At 41.4% G+C, this 19,432-nt stretch overlaps 2 protein-coding genes across 5 annotated transcripts; one reads left to right on the forward strand and one right to left on the reverse strand.

Moving 5' to 3' along the window:
• Window positions 1-7,026: 7,026 nt before the first annotated feature.
• Window positions 7,027-8,877, forward strand: LOC115763656 (geranylgeranyl transferase type-2 subunit alpha). The gene is made up of 2 exons (XM_030706324.1): window positions 7,027-8,652; window positions 8,715-8,877. The coding sequence occupies exon 1, from the start codon at window positions 7,114-7,116 to the stop codon at window positions 8,641-8,643; it is 1,530 nt and encodes a 509-aa protein (XP_030562184.1). The 5' UTR covers window positions 7,027-7,113; the 3' UTR covers window positions 8,644-8,652; window positions 8,715-8,877.
• An 8,133-nt stretch (window positions 8,878-17,010) lies between these two features.
• LOC115763672 lies at window positions 17,011-19,248 on the reverse strand. 4 transcript variants are annotated; one of them, XM_030706344.1, is made up of 2 exons: window positions 19,205-19,248; window positions 17,011-17,358 (listed from the first exon to the last, which is right to left on the reverse strand). In XM_030706344.1, the coding sequence occupies exon 2, from the start codon at window positions 17,340-17,342 to the stop codon at window positions 17,109-17,111; it is 234 nt and encodes a 77-aa protein (XP_030562204.1). In that variant the 5' UTR covers window positions 17,343-17,358; window positions 19,205-19,248; the 3' UTR covers window positions 17,011-17,108. The 4 variants fall into 4 exon arrangements, 3 of the variants coding, with proteins under 3 accessions (XP_030562204.1, XP_030562203.1, XP_030562202.1); XM_030706343.1 differs by lacking the exon at window positions 19,205-19,248 and adding an exon at window positions 19,117-19,198 and having other exon boundaries at window positions 17,011-17,377; XM_030706342.1 differs by lacking the exon at window positions 19,205-19,248 and adding an exon at window positions 19,117-19,198 and having other exon boundaries at window positions 17,014-17,358.
• Between the last annotated feature and the right edge of the window lie 184 nt (window positions 19,249-19,432).

The following is a 19,432-nucleotide window of genomic DNA, read 5'->3' on the forward strand; positions in this document are numbered from 1 at the left end:
TACGATCTGAATTGAAATTTAAATGCGCTGTTCGCGTCTCTGAAGTGCCAAATTCGAGTGCCACGACAAAGCCAAACTGAATAACTCTGAATAGCTCTGAATAACTCTGAATAACTCTTTGAATATCAAATGCAATTTCAATAAATCAAACAAACGATTGCGCAGCGATTCGCAAATCAAAATGCAAATTTAACATTTTTAGAGGAATTTTCGATCATTGACCCACGTTTGATTTGAGTCTGCGGTCTACGTAAATTGTGTATATCAAAAATGTGTAATGTGTAATAATTAAACGTAATATTATAACATTTAAGATGCAGATTAAAAAACATGTTTCGTACTGGCCATTTAAATGCAAATGCTTGAGTCAGCTGATTTACGGTTCAAATAATCGTTGATTGCATATAAATTAATAAAATGGAATTATACAAAAGTGCATTTGCAAATGAACGTACATTCAGGTATTTAATCTAATTATAAAGGGAATTATGACAAGGCAAGATATATTTTAAGCGTTGAACTAAACTCCACATAAACTTTATGCAAATGTGAATAAATTTCAATTTCAATAAAAGGCAAACGAATTAACCAAAAAACATGCAAATGCCAAATGTCATTTAACATTCTCCGAGATGACATTCCCTTAATATGCAGACCGCCGGAGATGAGTTGCAGACGAGGCACCACAGCCTGGATGCCAGCCAAGCGAATGGGAGCAGCGTATTTGAGGCAGAGGCAGGGCCAGAGGCAGGGGCAGCTTGTAGTTGTTGTTGTGTATTTATTTAAGCGCTCAGCGTCGCTCTTTTGTGCCCTTTGAATGTTGCACGTTCCACAGCGTATGTTGCCGAGCTACCCGCCTAGACGAGACCCGGCCCGGCCCGGCCAGACCCAACCAGTCCAGGGCGAGGCAGCGCAGCGCACTTAATCATATTCGATACAGATAAGCTTCAGTGCCGGTACGTGCATAGAATTTAAGCATACATAATAATCATCGACAGGCAGGCAGTCAGTCGTCCAGAAAACAACAACAACAACGGCAACAATGCCTCGCTGAGTGACGTATAATAAAAAATAAAAATAAAAAAAAAGGAGAGAAAAAAAAACGAGGCGTGTAGCGCACATTATTATCATAAAGCAAACACGGCGGCCAGAAAACAGTTGAAGAACAACAGGAACAAAGGCAAATCCCAGCCCTGGTCAGCTGCCCCTCTCCCCCCTCTCTGGGCCAGTGCATTTGTAATATCATATTATTGTTATTATTCTTGAGATACAAAAGGCCAAATGATCGCCAGCCGCTAAGTTCAAATTATGTTCGTCTACCGTTCCAAAGTTCCCAATTTGAACTTCGTCTGCCGCTGGGCGACCCTTGCTGCGGTTGCCAACCAGCCAGTCGACCAGGCAACCAGGCAGCCAGTCGACCAGTCATCCAAGCATCGCAACCGCAGTTCCATGTATCTGCGTATCTGAGAGATTTGAGCTCGACGCTGGCAACATTTGATCTTTGGCTGGCGGCAAGCTATTTTCTCGTTTACTCGTTACGTTTTTTCTCCTGCTTGAAAAACAGGCTTTGTCTCATGTTTCAGCATATGCCACTGGAAACCCACCATGATAAACTGGGAATTTGCATAGCTTTGATTATGTGGCTATCAGGCCAGAAGCTGTGCTTGCAGCCAGCCAATGCCCAGCCCCATATGTCCAGGCAGGGTATCAGAGTGAACAGAAATCAAGACTGAATAGTTGGCATTGGCTCGAAAATACCCAGCTAATCTGTTTAAAAACGTATTCGGTTTCAAGACCACAGACTTGAAAAATCCAAAGCTTTGCAAAAAGTAAACTGATTCTTATGGTCAATATTAGAAAATTTCCGATTGTACTGCAGACTAAAAAAAATATTATTTTCCGGAAAACATCCGGCTTATTTCTGAGATATTGAAAATGTTAAAATATAAATCAAAATATATTCGAATATTCCTGATTTGTCCTGTCGACTAATTTTGCATTTAAATTCGAAACATATTCGTCATCAAAAAGATTTTATTTTCCGGAAAGTCATCCTGCTTATTTGTAAAAAATATAGAAAATATTAAAATATAAGTTAAAATATATTAGAATATTCCGGATTTGTTCTGCAGACTAATTTTGCATTTAAATTCGAAACATACTCTCCATACAAAAAAATATTATTTTCCGGAACAACTTCAGGTAGCCCATGCTTATTTGTGAGATATTAAAAATATTAAAATTTTATTTTTATCAACATCGATTATTAAGAATACAAAAAAATTCAAAATTATAGTAAAGAGTTTTCGTCATCCAAATTTAATAATTTAGTTTTTTTAGTCGAAATTTTTCAATTTTATCCCAAAACTGAGTACATTCTTGATACGTAAAACTCCTAAACCTTAGTCTATATTCTTGTAAGATTTTCAAAAAGTTTAGTTAATATTTGAATATCAAAATTCTGAAATTTCATCCCAAACTTGACAACATTCTTGATACGTAAAATTCCAAAACCTAAGTCTTGTCTTCTTGTCAGACTTTCAATATTTTTACTATGCATTTGAATATTAAAATGTTGAAATTTTATCTTGAAGTTGACAAAAATCAGAATACACAAGATATCAGAGCGAAATCCAATATTGATATCGGTCTTTTCAACACAATTTTGTTCATGGTTTTATTTCTGGTTTGGTTAGCTTATTCAATATATATTTGAAAATAACATTTTATTGATTTTTCTAAATGGAACGTTTGCTTGTGTCGTTAACCTTGTTTTGATCCCTTTTAAGCCATTTTATGGAAATGAAGAATCAAATCATTGAAATGCGAAATATTGAAAATGAAAATGTAAATGGAACCAGGTGAGGGACAGGACCTAAGCTAAACGCTTAATTGGCATTAGGCACGTAAGCATTGACGAGGGGTAAGAGCTGTTGTCAGAGCCAGCCAGGCGTTGGCAATTGTAATTAAAAAGAGATGGAGAGAGAGGGTTTTAAAGCGTTGACCAGGACAGGAGTTGGTCCTTTCAGGCACTGCCTCTTTCTGGCTGCTGCGTATTTATTTAGGCGCTGTACGTGCCGCCGGGCAAAGCCTTTAATGCTCTGAACAAACAAAGAAGCGATTTTGAGGCGCTTACGCACGCAGCTATGAAGCTGGGATGAGTTGAAGGATAAGGGACCTGACGCAGGACTCAGTTGGTATGACACAACCCTGTCGTGGTGCATGTCATCAGCAGTTGCTGCTGCTGTTGTTGTTATTATTATAGCAATTATTATAATTGTGCGCACAAATCGACAGTTACACGCAGGGAAAGTTTGCTCGTCTTCGTCCTGCCAGGCTAGGGCCGCCATCCTACACAGAAAATTGCATAAAACCAATTCAGTTCTTTGCCGCTCGTTTCCTGTCCTGCGTCAGCAGCATCAACATCAGCAACAGCAGCAGCAGCAACGACAGATTTGCATAACTTTTTCAATTTCAAAGCTCAAGCTGTAGCCGAGAACGAGGCCGTGGCATATGTGCCACTGGCAGCAGAAACGCCCCCGCAACAGCAATAAGGAGGAACGGATATCATTGGCAGGCCGAAGATAAAATACTCTTCTGAGAATTGTAGCCAACTTCTTGGCAGATGATTGAGCATTTTGCGTAATTGCTGAGGATATCTCGAAAAAAGGCAGATGGAGCGTAGTATAAGATAGAAAAGTATAAGACACATGTTGATTACTTGTAAAAAGGAATTATCGGTACTCGGATTGGCGATGTTGAGCAGAGCCTCAGAGACTCAAGAGCTCATTGAACGCAAGAATAGAGTTAAAGTTTATATATATCAAATATAAACAATAACAAATTATCAAAGTCATGGCATGTATGAAAAACCAAACTGACACATAAATACATTTTGTGGCAAACTCGAAAAAAAACTTATCAATTGATTCAATCTATAGATCTATATGATGTAGGGCTCCGATGTTGATAAGTTATAACTCTTATATATCAAGAGCACAGTAAAGATAAAAAAAAACCCTGACTTATATACTAGCTGTAATAGGTGACTGCAAAGTTTCACGACAATAGATTAAGACTGAGTACAAGTCTGTACAAGTCTGTATGTCTGTATCGCGTTGACTGTTGATACTGATCAAGAATATATACACTTTATAGGGCTCAAATTGTCTTCTTCAATGCTTTACACATTCCATGACAAAATGATAATACCCTCCATAAGGGCCGCCCATCTTCAGTCAGTCTATCGCCAACGTCATCCGGATCGCCATCTCGCCATTGGCATCGAGGTCGATGTGAATGTCGCCAAGCTGCTTCTTATTTACGTCAATTGCGCACTCTTCGACAGCGGCCCTTGGAGTGAGTCCTGGAGTGTATTCTACTCCTACGTGCGAGCAGGAGCTGCTGACTGCAACTGACTCTGCCAACGTCAGTTGGGCGCCGTGTGGCCGTAGGGTGTCAATTTTCAGCGTGGAAAACGCTACGCCGGAAAATCTCGGGGCACTTGGCGGGCTGCCATGTGAATGGAAAATTGCTGCGGTTTGTTTTATTTTCTGTCTATTTCAGCTTTCTATGCGTCCCTTTTTCTTGGGTTACCTGCCAGTTGGCGATATGAGTTACTCTCCAGTTAGAAACCCGAGGCGCCATTGTGACTTAGTTGGGCATCAACTAATCTAGTTAGGTCTATATCCTAATCATGCCTCTCTCTCTGTAGCTTATAACTGTGAAACCTAGTTAACCGACTCAGCCAAATTCGATATATACGAATCTTAACCAGACGGACTAAAGTACATCTGCTCATCATTCTGGATCAGGAATATAAATACTTAAAGGACTCAAAAATATCCTTTTAATCTTCCCATTTCAATTCGTGTTACAATAATGTGCACAGTTTGTGTTTAATTAACTAAAGTTACGCACGAGTTAGTAACCATTTGATTTCTTGAGGCTAAAGAAAATTACCGATTATTGCCCATTAAATATTCATTTATAAATAACACAGCATGTAGGATAACTTGCCGCGATTCCAAAATATATACTATTATCCTTTGTTTGTCTTTTGTTTGGCTGCCTGTGAATCAACTCTCACGGTTTGTGTCACAGTTTGTGTCACAGTTTGTGCCACAGTTTCTGTCACTGTCACTGTAGCTGGCATCTAACCAAAGCGAACCCAATCTAGTTTGTCACCTGAGCCGGCTGTCCGCCGCCCAACCCTGCCCTGGCCGACCTTCACTTTAAATCGCCTGCCTTTGTCTGTGTGTGTATACGTGTGCGTGTGCCTGTGTGCTTGTGTGTGTGTGTGTGTGTCATAAAAATAAAAATCTCGCTTCATTTAATTTTCATGGTTTTTGTTACTCCAGTTACCAATGCAATGTCGACTCGCTGTCCCTCTCTCTCTCTCTCTCTCTCTCTCTCTCTCTTCCTTTCTTTGCTTCTGCCTCTCCCTTTTCCGCTGTGTCATCGGCTTAGCCCACATAACGGGCCACGTTATGTGATATATTGCTTGAGCTATGGCTTGGTGGACATTTTGCACCTAAGCTGTGGCTCCGCTTTGTTGTTATCCTCAAAATGCCAACCACCCCCTGCATTAGTGCCCGTTGCGACCTGTTACCAAGTTGAACGCGGACAGAGAAGCGGGCGAAGTAGGCGAAGGACGAACAGCAAAATCAGTCATAATATTTCAAATTTCATAAATTGATGCGTATCACATTAGACGGCGACAACAACAAGGATAGCAGCTAACGGTAACGATGCTGTTGCCGTTGTTGTTTTTGTTGTTGTTGCTGCTGCTCAGTGAACAACCCTCGGGAACTGGCTTTGATAAACGCGCCCAGGGGCCATTGAATTAGATTTAAGCGCGGGTGCGAGGCGTGTGCCACGCCTTCATTTCAACGCTCGCCACACCAAATGCGCTGCTAACTAACATATATACGCTGTTATATGCGCTGTTAAATAACATTACATATGTACATATCTGTATGTATGCATATATGTAAAATACTTACACACAAACGTGTAATATATATAGGAAAATATCCTCTTTGATTTTGCTGCACGATTGATTTTCTCGCTCCGAGCTCGGAAGACGTTGCCGCCAGCATTCGTGCCCTTCATTCGCACCTGCTGCTGGCCTGTGCTGACTTAAATTGCTCCCCAGTCGTGAGGTGGGAGATGGAAGTAGCGAGGGTTGGGAGGGTTAGGAGGGGTGAGCACGTCCTTTGCCGGCTTCGTTTATGGCTTTCTATGCGACGTTTTTTTTGTTGTTTTTTATTGCTGCACGGCCATAAAACAATAAAAATTTCTCGTATTTGTATTTAAGTTCGATTGCTTGTAGAGCATCTCGCGGGAAATACTTTCCTAATTAAATTTTATGACTTGTTATATAAAGTTTTTGAGATTAAATATAAACAATAAATATAAATTGGCTTGGAAAACTTTGAAAACTTTTAGAATAAGGCTAGTTGCCCAAATAAACTTATGAAATCTTTTAAACTTTTTTTGTATTTATTTATTTGTTTCAGAAAGTATATAATGAAAACTCTGATAAAGTGATAATAAAATTAAGCAGTAGCACAAATAAACCAGTCGAAAAATATCTGAGATTAAAAAAAATAAATTCGATTAAACTCCGATCGCACTTAAATTGGTCGTTTTAAAATCGTGGAGGTCCTTAGAACCGATTGCCATCAAAAAGATATATTATTCCAAAATCGGACCGATATTGTCATATTTAAACAAATTTTCAAATTGAAAACTGAGTTTTTATTACATGCGCCATCTCTTAAACGCCAGCAAAACACTAAGCGCCATCTCTTGCTTAACTTAAGCACTAGCAAAAGGCAAACAACAAATATTTAAAATATGTCATAAGCGCCATCTGTCGAAGAAATTATTTTCATATCATGCAGCTTTTGTGGCTAAGCGTAACAGCTTAATGTTATCCTAACTGCTATTACAGCAATGTATACAGCTTAACAGCGCCATTTGAGTTAGAGGGAAAATGTTAAAACATCTGATTTTCCTCTTCTTGGACCCGATTAGTCAATACGCGTTCTAAATTTGTTTGGGATTCGCAAGTAAAATTTAGTTTAAAGTATATAAAATTCAGCCAATATGCATGGCCGTGTCAAAGTGCGCACCACCGAGGAGGAGCGAGAGCGCAAAAAGAAGGAGCAGGTGCTCAAGATGCGCGCCTACCGCGCGGCCATGACACGCATCCAGAAAAAGCGCAGCGCCGGCGAGCTCGATGACGAACTGCTCGGCCTGACAGTGCAAATACTGCAGCGTAATCCGGATATCAGTACGCTGTGGAACATACGACGCGAGTGCGTGCTGAGGAAGACAGGTGAACTGCAAAGCACATTAAAAGAGCTCGAAGCAACCGAAGCACAAGATGCTGCAGGCAAGGTGGAGGAGGAGGAGAAGGAGGACAAGGTGGAGAAGGAGGAGAAGGAAAACACGGGCGAGGCAGATAGCAAGGCGGTGACTGGTGTGGCTGCATTGGCACAGCAGCTGCAGGCTATTTATACCACGGAACTGGATCTAACCGAACAGTGCTTGATGGTCAATCCGAAGTCCTATAATAGCTGGTATCATCGCTGCTGGACACTTGAGCAGAATCCTCAAGCCGATTGGCAGCGCGAGCTGCAACTGTGCAACAAGTACTTAAAGTACGACGAGCGCAATTTTCACACTTGGGACTACAGGCGCTATGTGAGCGCAAAGGCGGCTGTGCCCGCCGAGCAGGAGCTGGACTTTTGCACGGAAAAAATCAAGGTGAACTTCTCCAACTACTCCAGTTGGCATCATCGCAGCCTGCTGTTGCCCACGCTTTATCCCAACGAGCAGCATGATCGGCCCATGAGCGAGCACAAGCTGCAGGAGGAGCTGGAAATGGTGCTGACCGCCGCCTTTACTGATCCCAATGACAGCAGCGCCTGGTTCTATCAGCGCTGGCTACTGGGCAGCGGCGCCCAGGAGCGCGACCAGCCAGTCGCAGTGGCTGCCTTTCGCTGTTGGCCCCATAAGGCACAACTGGCGCTAAAGAAACCCTATCCAGATATGGCGCAGCTGCAGGTACAGCTTATTAGCGAGCAGCAAACGTGGCAACTGCAGCCCTGGAAGCCGGCTAACGGCGAGAAAATTCAATGGCAATGCGACCAAGCCATCAATATCGATCCCAGTCAGGACTATGTCCTGGCACTGGCCGGACAACGCCTGAACCTCTCTGTGCAGCCCAGTGATAAGAGCCTCTTCTACTTTGTGCCGCCACACGCCACTGCCAGCTGCAGCAAGAAGCTGCTGGGAGAGCTGCAAACCCAACTGCAGTCCTGTCTGGATCTGCTCGAGTACGAGCCGGACAGCAAGTGGACGCTGCTGACCAGTGCGCTGCTCATGCGCGCCATTGATGTCACCGGCTATCACGAGCAGAGCCTGGCACACTTGTCTAAATTGGAACATGTCGATGCATTGCGCCGGGGCTACTACAAGGATTTGGCACTAAGCTGGACTATGGAAATGGCTCTGGCCAAGTGGCCGCAAACGTCCAGCTACCCGCAACTATTCGAGATGCCCACCAAAATATCAAGCACAAGGACTCCCTATGTCCAGTATCTGATTGTCGCCGACAAGGTCTCCAGCTGAATTTGTGGGGTAAGCTTGAATGCATTAAAGGAATCTCCTTTAAAAATTGCTAAAACTTGAATCTCTTGCAGCTCGCCAGGATGCCTTTAATATACTTAAACTATAAATATGTGTAGTATTCATTTAAATTTAAATATTTTACTTAAAATATTCCTGTTTAGTGAGGAGGAAGTTTGTACATGCTTGTATATACTTTTTATGATCAATCATTGCTGAACACATATTTAATAAACTATTTTACACGCCAATTAAGAAAAGTCGGACGAGAAAGTCAACTCAATTAATTCCATTAGATAATCCACTTTTTTATAAAAAAAAGTTGCCAAGTACAAGGGTCAAAAACTCTCTCTGGGTTAGTTCTTAAGCCAAATTTTATCCATAGCCAGCTTTACATAAAACTTATTCCAAGACTTAATTCAATTCATCATGACTTGCATTATTTGAGATGAACTGCGGCGCAGAGCGAGAAGCTTGCGAATTTTTTGGTTAAACTGCTGCCAAGTGCGGAAGAAGGCATCGATAGCAAGAACCAGACGCTTGCTGCTCGAGTGGCTGATGCGGTTGATGTGCATTGAAGCGCTGCAAGATTTGCGGTTTTTTGGCTGGCTGCGGTTGCATAAATTATAATGCAAGTGTTGCCAGCAAATGGCTGCTGGCGAGGCATGCGGCTCTCTACGCGTCCACAGCGTTGGCAGCCGCATGTCATTACGTGCCACATGAAGTGACAGCAACATTGTGAAGAAGCGTCGAGTGCGTGTGTGTGTGTGTGTGTGTGTGTGTGTGTGTGTGTGTGCACGTGGCAGGCAGCGAGCTGCCTTGGCATTGAGGTGTTAATGCACCTGCAAAGCGAGCAGCAGCTTTCACCTGACACTGCCACCACTGCTGGCATATGGAAATAAGCGAGCAGCTCCTTTAATGCACCTCATGCACGCACGCATCATCATATCCATATCCACAGCAGCGTCTTGGCATTTAAATTTCCGCACCCAACCCGAACCTCCACGAGTGCATAATACTCGGCTGCTGTGCTCGTCCGCCGCCTGACTTAATGTTAATTATTCCGCTTCCATATCTTGTAAATATTTTGAGACGAAAATCGTGACATTGACACGTTGACGCTCATTAAAATATTTGATGCCAATTACTCGCTCAGTGGGTATGGCAGCAAGCAAAAGGCGTACGAGTTGCAACTTATCTTTGCACAGAGCAAACGCAAACTTAATTAATAAGACACGTTGAGCAAACACACACAGGATGCGCACTGAGATGTATCTCTAATGTAATCTGGCTCACACAAATTACGTTAGAAGCTTAGACCGAAAGGATTATTTATTTATTGACTGTCGTCAGTCGGAACTTAGATAAGGTTGAGAGATACTAGTTGACGGAAATTAATATAGAAATATTAAGCTTTGAGAGCTATAATTATGCAACTGACCTGGAAATACTTTAAATTTGCAGCCTCAGGTTCTTCTAGTCCATAAAGTTAGTTGTTCTTTTCAGAAATGAATCTTACGTATGTTATATACGCACACTGCAATATACCCTTTTTCTATAAACAAAATTTTCAATGGGTACTAGGTATAATTCGATTTTATGACTTACGAGTGATTTATCTAGAATATATTAGATTGAGATCCCAGCTGACGGGAATTATTATAGATATCTTTCGATTTGAGCGTTATATTTATGGAACTGGCTAGGAAATACTTTAAGTTTTAAGCCCTTGGCGCATAAGGTCCATAAAGTTAGTCGTTCTTTACGGAATGTAGTATATGTTACTTACATACGCACAACTGCAATATACCCTATTATTTAAATGGACTCAATGGATACCATAGATGGATAGAATAGATGAGATTGGGAGATCCTAGCTGACGGAAATGATTATAAAATAATATATTCAAATATGGAACTTGCTAGAAAATACTTTAAACTGAAGACCCCTAGCTTTTACAGTCCATAAATTTTGTTGTTCTTCTCAGAAATATGTGTTACGAACATAAGCACAACTGCAATATACCCTATGTTTTTAACAACATTTTCAATGGGAGCCTGATACAATTAGATTTTATCACTTGCGAGTGATTTATCTAGAATAGTTATACTACCGGATCCGTGCAGCTAGTGCAACTGCAATGTCTGTTCCATTTACGACCACGGCCAATCTGAGCACACATCGCTGCGCTTCCCTTGTTGTTGTGTTTGTTGTATTTGTTGTTGTTGTTGTAGCTAGTGCCAAAAACTTTAATTGCCTTTCGGCCGAAAACTTTGTAAACTCTGCACAGTGCATTTTGTTAACATTTCCTGTGAGTTTTTAGGCGACGCTGCATTCCCTACGCAACTCCCAACCCATCACAGCTTGCTCCCCTCTCTCCTGACCCCTCTCTCCATCTGCTGAGCCGCTGCGCGAACAGTTTTGCAGCTCTCAGTTGGCAAAGACTTGAACTCTGCTGTTGTCGTCCCCATGTTTTGTATGCCCTTTTAATTGCCCATTGAAAGTTGTTCACTTGTTAAAATGAACTTTTGCCTTTGGCACCAATCGCTGCTGCCCCCGCAATACAGCGATCCCTCGACCCTCCCCGCCCGCACCATTTACCTCAGTGACAAAGTTGCAAGTGAAGTGTAAGCAACAAGCAGCGTGAAAGTATGTGTTATGCAATTAAAAAGTGCTAGCTAAAGATGCTTTAATCGAATTGGGCTGCTATTGAATTTTCCCAAACAATATCCAAAAGTTTCCTTGAAGCAGGTGCCAAGTTTGCGGTTATATAGCGAATGCTTTTCAACGATTCAAAAATGAATGCAGACGAGTAGAAGAGAAAAAAAGCTTGGGTGTGGCGCCTCTTGAGATAATCTTACAATTCTTTTTATACCCTGAACCCATTAAAAATGGGTAAAAAGGGTATTGTATTTGTGCAAAATGCAAATGTATGTAACAGGCAGAAGGAAGCATCTCCGACCCCATAAATTATATATATTTTTGATCAGCATCAATAGCCGAGTCGATATTTTCCGCCTGTGAGCTACAATTTATCATTGATTTAATATATATCTGGGCTATTAAAAATTAACTAACATGAGCTGACAATGAGCATTTCGTTATTTCTTCCATGAAGTTCACTTAGGAGCTGGAGCTTAGGATTTGTGTTTATTTTATAGTTCGCGACCCAATTGCTTATCACTTATAATTTTTAGGAATGTTGGAGATCAGAGCTCTCAATTTATTGCCAAATTTGTTCAGTCTATTTTTGTGTTTGCCTATTCCAGTTGAGTTGAAATTTCAGCTCCGCAATCTTATAATGAAATTCGTTGTTTCTCTATGTGTTCTATATATCAGCCTAATAGTGATCATAGGCGAAGCAGGGTCTAATGAAAACTGGGTAAAAACATTATATTAAATTCCTACATCTATTAAATAAACAATAAAATTATCTATCAAATAAATAATAAATAATAAATAAATAAACTCACAACACAGAACTATGCAAATCAGTCACAAATGTCTTCTTCTTAGGTCTATTTATAAATATTTATCGATTGACAAGCGCTCAACCGCACGAGCTTTCCATACATTTGGAAGACTTTGATGGCAATAACCAATAAGATATATATGCAGAATTTACAATTGTTGGCGAGTACGATCAATATAGACTGATCACCTTGGGTTATCACAGAAATGAGAAATTCAACGCATACGATCGCGAAAATAATCACAAGAGTTCTGGCAGCTGTGGTACAATGACTGTGCAATGACAATTTAACATAATTGTCTTTGTTTGTTTTAAGCAATTTAAATGGCATTTACTATAATCAGAAGGTGTACCGATATAATGCCATATTTTGGGAAAGCAACGTCTCCTTGAAAAAGGTCAAAATTCTTGTACGCCCTAAAATAATGGAGAAAAGTAATGATTCTAATGTCGAGCACTCATGACTAGAGCACTCTTGTTTTGATTATTTGTATATCCTTGCATAATGTATTATAATTTTGTCTCGAAATGTGTATTGCATAGAAGGACCGACGAAATAAAGTATATATATTCTTGATCTCTCTGCTTAATAGCTATTGTCATGAAACTTTACAGAAGTGCTTCTTTCTCCTATCAGTCACACCACCCACGAAACCACTAAGAAACAGCGAATAAATACATCGCAACTAAACCATATTCAAGCCATCAAATGAGTACACAGACACATGCGTAAGTACAAATGTATCTACATACCAACAAGACGATGACCACATAAAGCAGAGTACATTGTCCTACATTGTACAAACACCAATGTCAGCAATTTAACAGGATGCAGAAACATCAACATCAGCGACCACTTCAGACGTCAACTCAGCAGTCTTGGACCCACCAACGGCAACCACACATTTATACATATATACATAACAAAATAAACCAGTTGACAAAAAAATATCCAATATCGAAAATGACATTTTTGTCAGAAAATTAGAAACCTTCCAAGATGGACCCATTCCCAACAGCTGCACTCACGTTGGAGATGATCCCGGCATTCATACAATTAGGAGGTTCTAGTCGGGAGCTCCCGACTAGGGGATACCCTGAATCCTCTTATTGGAACTCCAAATTCAGTAGTAGTAACAAAGATAAATTACAACAAAAAATAAGTTCCCTTGGCAGGGTTCGAACTCGCAACTAACCGCACTACTGACCGCCGTCTCTACTCAACAGCTACACCAGCCACAAAAAGAAAAAAAAAAGTTTCCCCGGTAGGTCTCGAACTCGGGACAGAGAGCACCACTTGCCACCGCCTCTACTCAAGAGTCACACCAATAATTGAGCATTTTTGAGAAAAAAACTAATCAAAATAGTAGCACAGAAAACAATACAATCGCAATTATAATGCTGTTGATGAATTTGCGCTGGTGCCGCAAACACGTGTTTTTTAACCGATCTTCATGAAATTTTCTACAGTATATCTAATTGTACCATAGAATATTTGTGTATTCTCAAAAAGTTAATTGCAATAAAATTGTAGCTTAAATTGGTGGGCAATAGAAGTTCGGTTATTAACTTTATTAATAGCTATGAGGTAGTAGCGGGGAGGTGGCGATAGGTATTATATGAGAGATACTTGATATATACATACTATTCTAGAGTAAACATATCACTTTTGGTGACTCTAGCTCTTATTATTTTCCCAATTTGCTAAAAAAACAGGATTTCAATTTTCGATTGCTTGGAAACTGAATAAGTTATCGATTATTGGAAACAAACTCTGCGCATGAACTAGGAGGACCTACAGCTAAAATGTCAAATCTCTAGCTCTTATAGTTTCTAAGATCCTTGCGTTCATACATACGGACGGACGGACAGACGGACAGGCAGACGGACACGGCTAGATCGACTCGGCTGTTGATGCTGATCAAGAATATATATACTTTATGGGGTCGGAGAAGCTTCCTTCCGCCTGTTACATAGATTTACATTTTGCACAAGTACAATATACCCTTTTTACCCATTGTCAATGGGTTCAGGGTATAATAAATAATGCTAGGTTTGATGGTCCTTGCGACAGTGGGACGGCAGGTCCCGACTAGACGGTTATCCAACAGCGAGTCAATGGTCTGCCAGATTTCTATAGGGAATGGAAAACATATCGCGCGGGCTTTGGCAACTTTGGTGGTGACTTCTTCTTGGGTCGGGAAAATATTCATCGATTGACGAGCGCACAACCGCACGAGCTTAACATACATATGGAAGACTTTGATGGCAATATCCAATATGTAAGATATGCAGAATTTGCAATCACTGGCGAGGACGATCAATACAGACTGATCACCTTGGGTCGGGCTAACGGTAATGCAACACATTATACCATGGATTATCACAGAAATCAGAAATTCAGCACATACGATCGCGACAAGGATGACAAGAGTTCTGGCAACTGCGCAAGTCGAACCCAATTTGCTTGTGGCTGGTGGTACAATGACTGTGTATTCAGGTACGAATTACTGCAGCTTTGTTACAATAATTACAATTTAACATAATTGTCTTTGTTTGTTTTTAGCAATTTAAATGGCCATAATGTCATATTTTGAGAAAGCAACAACTCTTTGAAAAAGGTCAAACCACTTCTTGTACCTCCCAAAAAGCATGTTGAATAATATAAAATACAAATATATAAGATGTATATATGGGTTAAGATTAACTTCTATCTCTGTCGGTCACTAATGATTTTTTTAAAATAATTTTTCTCTATCTGCTGCTGACTTGGCCACAATTTGAATGGAACAATAGAAAGCAGACAGCTTATTTATTTGTCTGATTTTCCAAATGCATTTTCATGTCTGAAAACTGTCTAGCATAGAACCAGGTTCATTGTGTGCCCCCCGTGGCGTGGCCTGAGGGTGATTACACATGAAATATACATCAGGAACTAAAAACTATAAATAATAAACATAGCTGAAAGTTATGAGAGGATAGCTTTAAATCTGACAATTAGACAGTGAAGGGATAAACACTCGTCGAGTTGTTAACAAGACAAAATAAATAACAAATGGAGGGAACTATAAACGTATTATTATTGTAACTATCAGATGTGTGTAGTCTTACCCACTACATAACATTTAAATACAACTTGTTGTTACTACTACAATACCACATCTATGCATCGCTCTGGGATGCGAGCCCTGTTTCTCGTTCTTTAATAATTCAATGGAATATTTCACATAATGCACATTTTATAATTGTCGGTTAAATTTATTACTAGCTGTTGTGAATTCAATACCAAATGCATATACTGGCCCGAGGTACGAACTCGGTTCCTTGTTAAAATATCGATAGTTGCACGGGTTTTGTAAAAATTGAGTGATATGCTCCACTTGAAATGCGCCCATAACAATGCCATAATAGTTAAGTGCTACCAACAACGGCCACAGCACGCCCTATTACGGCCGTAAACACACACACGCACATGCACACTATAAATGCATATTTATGCACTATAAACATTAATTTACTTGCCATTTAGTTAGACGCACAGTTAATTGAAAACAACATCAAAATGAACGTCCCCCCCACACGCCCCCAGCACATGGTCATGGCTGGCAACCAAAAGCAAACAACTTTAAATTATGCAAGAAGTGGAAAATGCAACAGCAAAAATTGCAACGAGCGTTAAATGTGCGTTGCGTTGTGGGGCAGTGGTTGGCGTGTGCGGTGGGGCGGATGGGGCGGGTTTTGTGGTAAGCGCCAGTAATGCCAAATTTAATTGCAATTAATGTGCAGCTAACCGGAAGTGGCACAGCAGCATGCTAGGGCCCTGGTACTTCCGGCAACGGCTGGCGCCAAAGCTAAAAATAATTTTGATGCCACATGCAGCAGAGCCTGCACAAATGTATATAAGAAACCGTGCCACATGACACCTGCAACGGCAGCAGCAGCAGTTACTGTAAACGGGTCGCCAGTTGTTATGATGGGTCTCCATTTCAGCCGGAATTCAATTACTCGTGCACCATAAACCGATTAACTTATATAAATATTTATATCGGTGAAATGCACACGAGCTGGCTTTATGGCTGGGCGTGGTCAGGTTGGGTCAGCTGCCCCCCGCGCTCAATCGTGGTCTGATGGTGTGTCTTTGCATATGCAAACACTTTTACTACAAACCCATTCCCAGCCACAAGGCCATCCCCATTGCCATCCCCGACTGTGGCAATAATTCCATTCTGCATTTGCATTTGTTGGCGTTTATGGTCCACTTAAGTGTTGTCATTCGCATCCATGTATGGCCAAGGATTTAATGATAACACGCTAGGTGTCATTTACAGGTGACACGAGTGTGTGTCTGAGTGTCTGTGTATCTGTGTGTCTGTCTAAGGCAATGTGAAGCCAACTGAGTGCAGGCAGGGAATGGGCTAGTTCTACCCGCACTTGCGACTATAACTGGCAGTTGCTTAGCAGCCGGAATCGGCAAGTAGGGGGTAAGGTGGGCTGGTACTTCTAATGTCTCTTGTCTTTGGTCTGTGTTTTGTTCCATTTATGTTCGAGCTGTTATGTGGGCTGGCAGCGGCGACAAGAGGTGTAACCAAAATGGGTCTCATGGTCAGAGCGGGACAGATTGTGGCCAGACTAGGGCCTGATTTATTGGTCAATGTTGATGCCAGAAATATCAACTGGTGCGGCCTGCAGTTGTGGCTAGCTTGAGAGAACTTGATAAGATAACTAAATATATATATATATATATAATGGTTTGCCTAACTGACCAGCTGATTGAATGATGATCAGGAGACAAATACAAAGACTAACAACTGCCCTTTGTAAACAAAAGGGAGTTTTTTTTTTAATTCAACCCTATATATTAAAATAATTATTTACATTTCACTTTTCAACGAAATTTAATGTTCAAACTTTAAACTTTTAATTTGAGCTTGTGACAATTTCAAACTGATTTCCACACAATTCCAGCTCGTCCAGCCCATCCCCATGCACTTTGCTTCACAGGCCCCAGTGTCGGTTGTGTTTCAGCTGCAGCTGTCGCAGTTGTTTCTCGAGGGCGGCACGCCCCTCGAACAGGCTCCTCTGCTGGAGCAAACGCCTGGCAAACGCATCCCGCTGCAGCTGTGTTAGCTGCTCGCGCAGCCACAGATGATTGGCCTGCAGCTGGCGCAGCTGGACAAGCACATCGACATCATTCTGGCAGAGATCCACGACCGTTGAGTGCGCCTTCATTGGGCGTCGTTGGCAGCTGTCGAAGACATGAGAGGCTAAGCATTATTGAAGCGGATGTGGCGCGGATGTGCGGTTAAAGCTGGCAAAAGTTTGCCCTAATCGCAGCAAAAAGTTTTTGTCTGCAAAAATTACGTATACGCAGTGAATGCCACCGCCTGTGTTTGCCTGCGTTATTGTTTTTCTGTTCGCCTTCTTTTTTCTAGCTGATTGACTTATAAGTTGAAAATTTGCCAGCATTTGGCCAGAGTTTTTAGCTGCTGCCTAATGTCTTGGCTGCTTTGCTGAGCAATGCTCACTGATGCGTTTCTGAAATTTGCCTGTTGCCCGCCCCACTTGCTCCCCATCCTGAAGGTGTGGCACAGACAAAATTGCTTTTACGCTTCAGGCTTCAGCCAAGCATAAAAATGTCTGCTCGACGGGCCGCCCTATGTTCCCGCCAGCTCCTGTCGATGTTCGATTTCCAACCCTCGATTGATTTTGCATTCAGTTTCTATGCAGCCAAGGCCCACTGCACATATGCACACAATTCTTTGCTATTTTGGCCAGTGTAAACCTCAGCTGAATGTGTGCGAGCAATTATGAGTGGCATGAAATGATTGATTGTAATTGATTTATATCTTGAAACAGCAGGGCTTTTTTCTTCTTGTTTGGAAATGGTTAAAACCTTTGCCAATCCAAGCATTACGAGCTCAAAGGAATTTTACCAAGAATTTACACACTACCAGCAAAAGCGAGAGAGTAAGCTAGCTAATACTCCTTTGAGCCACTTTGGTGCTCCAACGCAACAGCAAGAGCAAAAACTGTGATTCAGGCTCAGCGGTTTTGCTTTCAGCAACTATACGGTAGCGCCAACGACATGTTGCGGCCGTGGTGGGCCCAGCCAGCCATGCGTATACGTAATATTCGGGTGCAGGCGCTTGTTAAATGCGTTTCGAGCACTTCGAGCATGCTATTGCTGCAAATGTTCAACTGTTCGACATGTTCTGCCCTGGCTCTTGCTTGGCAGGGAGGAGCTTGGGAGGCGGGACTAAGCTTCTTGCTTGGCATTCATAAGCTGTTGCATTAGCGGCTTTTGTGATGCCTGAAATTTAACGCTTGTTTTCTATTTGCAGCTTATGCTTTAGGCAATTTTTAAAATACGATTTAAGCAGCTATTAGGCATAAATATATGTGTATTTTAATTGTAGCCTAAAGTTTTTAGCATGAGCAACTTTTCGAAAAGCATTCCCGAGAGGTTCTTTGGCCTCAATCACAGAACTGCTCTAGTCGGGAGTGCGCGACTAGGATATACGCTGTAACATACCCATTGAAGGACTTGCATTGTTGAATAGGTTACGAGCTTTAAAAAGTTATCAGGGCACACATATGGCAACCAAATGTATTTAAATACCAAAGGGTATGGCTATAAGCTCTATAGTTTTCAAAAATATATATAGTTTATAAGGTTTGCCATTTTCACAAAAATAGTATACCCTTTTCACAAATTATCAATGGGTATAGAGCCATTTTCAACGGTCATTAACTCGAAAACAATAATCAAAACAGCAGCAGAAGCAGCAGCAGGCGAATAACGAGCTGCCTGATGAGCGCAATCAGCGTGAACAAACTAATAAGGACGATGATTGCACAACAAGGATAATGCCTGCTGAACGAGAGAGAGAGAAAGATTTCAATGTACACAAATTGATCATGCAGCTGTCAGAGCGTGTCCGTGTGCGGACAGGTAAAAGGCATTTATGACTTTAATATGCAAATGTGCAAAAATGCAGCTCACCTTTATGGCTTAAATCCCGTAAAAATATTTAATAAATGTATTCTGAATTGTTCGCTGACTTGCGATTATTTCAAAGTTTGATACAAACCCTTAAAGCAGCGCCAGCTGTGTGAACCCCTCCCAGCTCTGCTGCCAGAGGCTGCCCAATTGAAAATCTATGCCACTAAACTGAAAGCCTGCTTGCGTCTGTCTGTCTGCTTGTCTGTCTGCTTGTCTGTCTGTGTGTCTGCCCGCCCGTCTGCATTGGCAACTTAATTATTTCAGCGGCACGTCGCCGTCGACTGGCGCTTAATCCAAAACTCACGACAGCTGCAAG

Source organism: Drosophila novamexicana, unplaced genomic scaffold, assembly GCF_003285875.2.
Source record: "Drosophila novamexicana strain 15010-1031.04,08,12 unplaced genomic scaffold, DnovRS2.1 tig00000770-arrow-pilon, whole genome shotgun sequence".
Taxonomy (NCBI): Eukaryota; Metazoa; Arthropoda; class Insecta; order Diptera; family Drosophilidae; genus Drosophila; species Drosophila novamexicana.

What these genes read in the sequence shown, in the direction of transcription:
- LOC115763656 (XM_030706324.1), top strand. Translation starts at nt 7,114, where the DNA reads ATGCATGGCCGTGTCAAAGTGCGCACCACCGAGGAGGAGCGAGAGCGC.
- LOC115763672 (XM_030706344.1), bottom strand. Translation starts at nt 17,342, where the DNA reads ATGAAGGCGCACTCAACGGTCGTGGATCTCTGCCAGAATGATGTCGAT.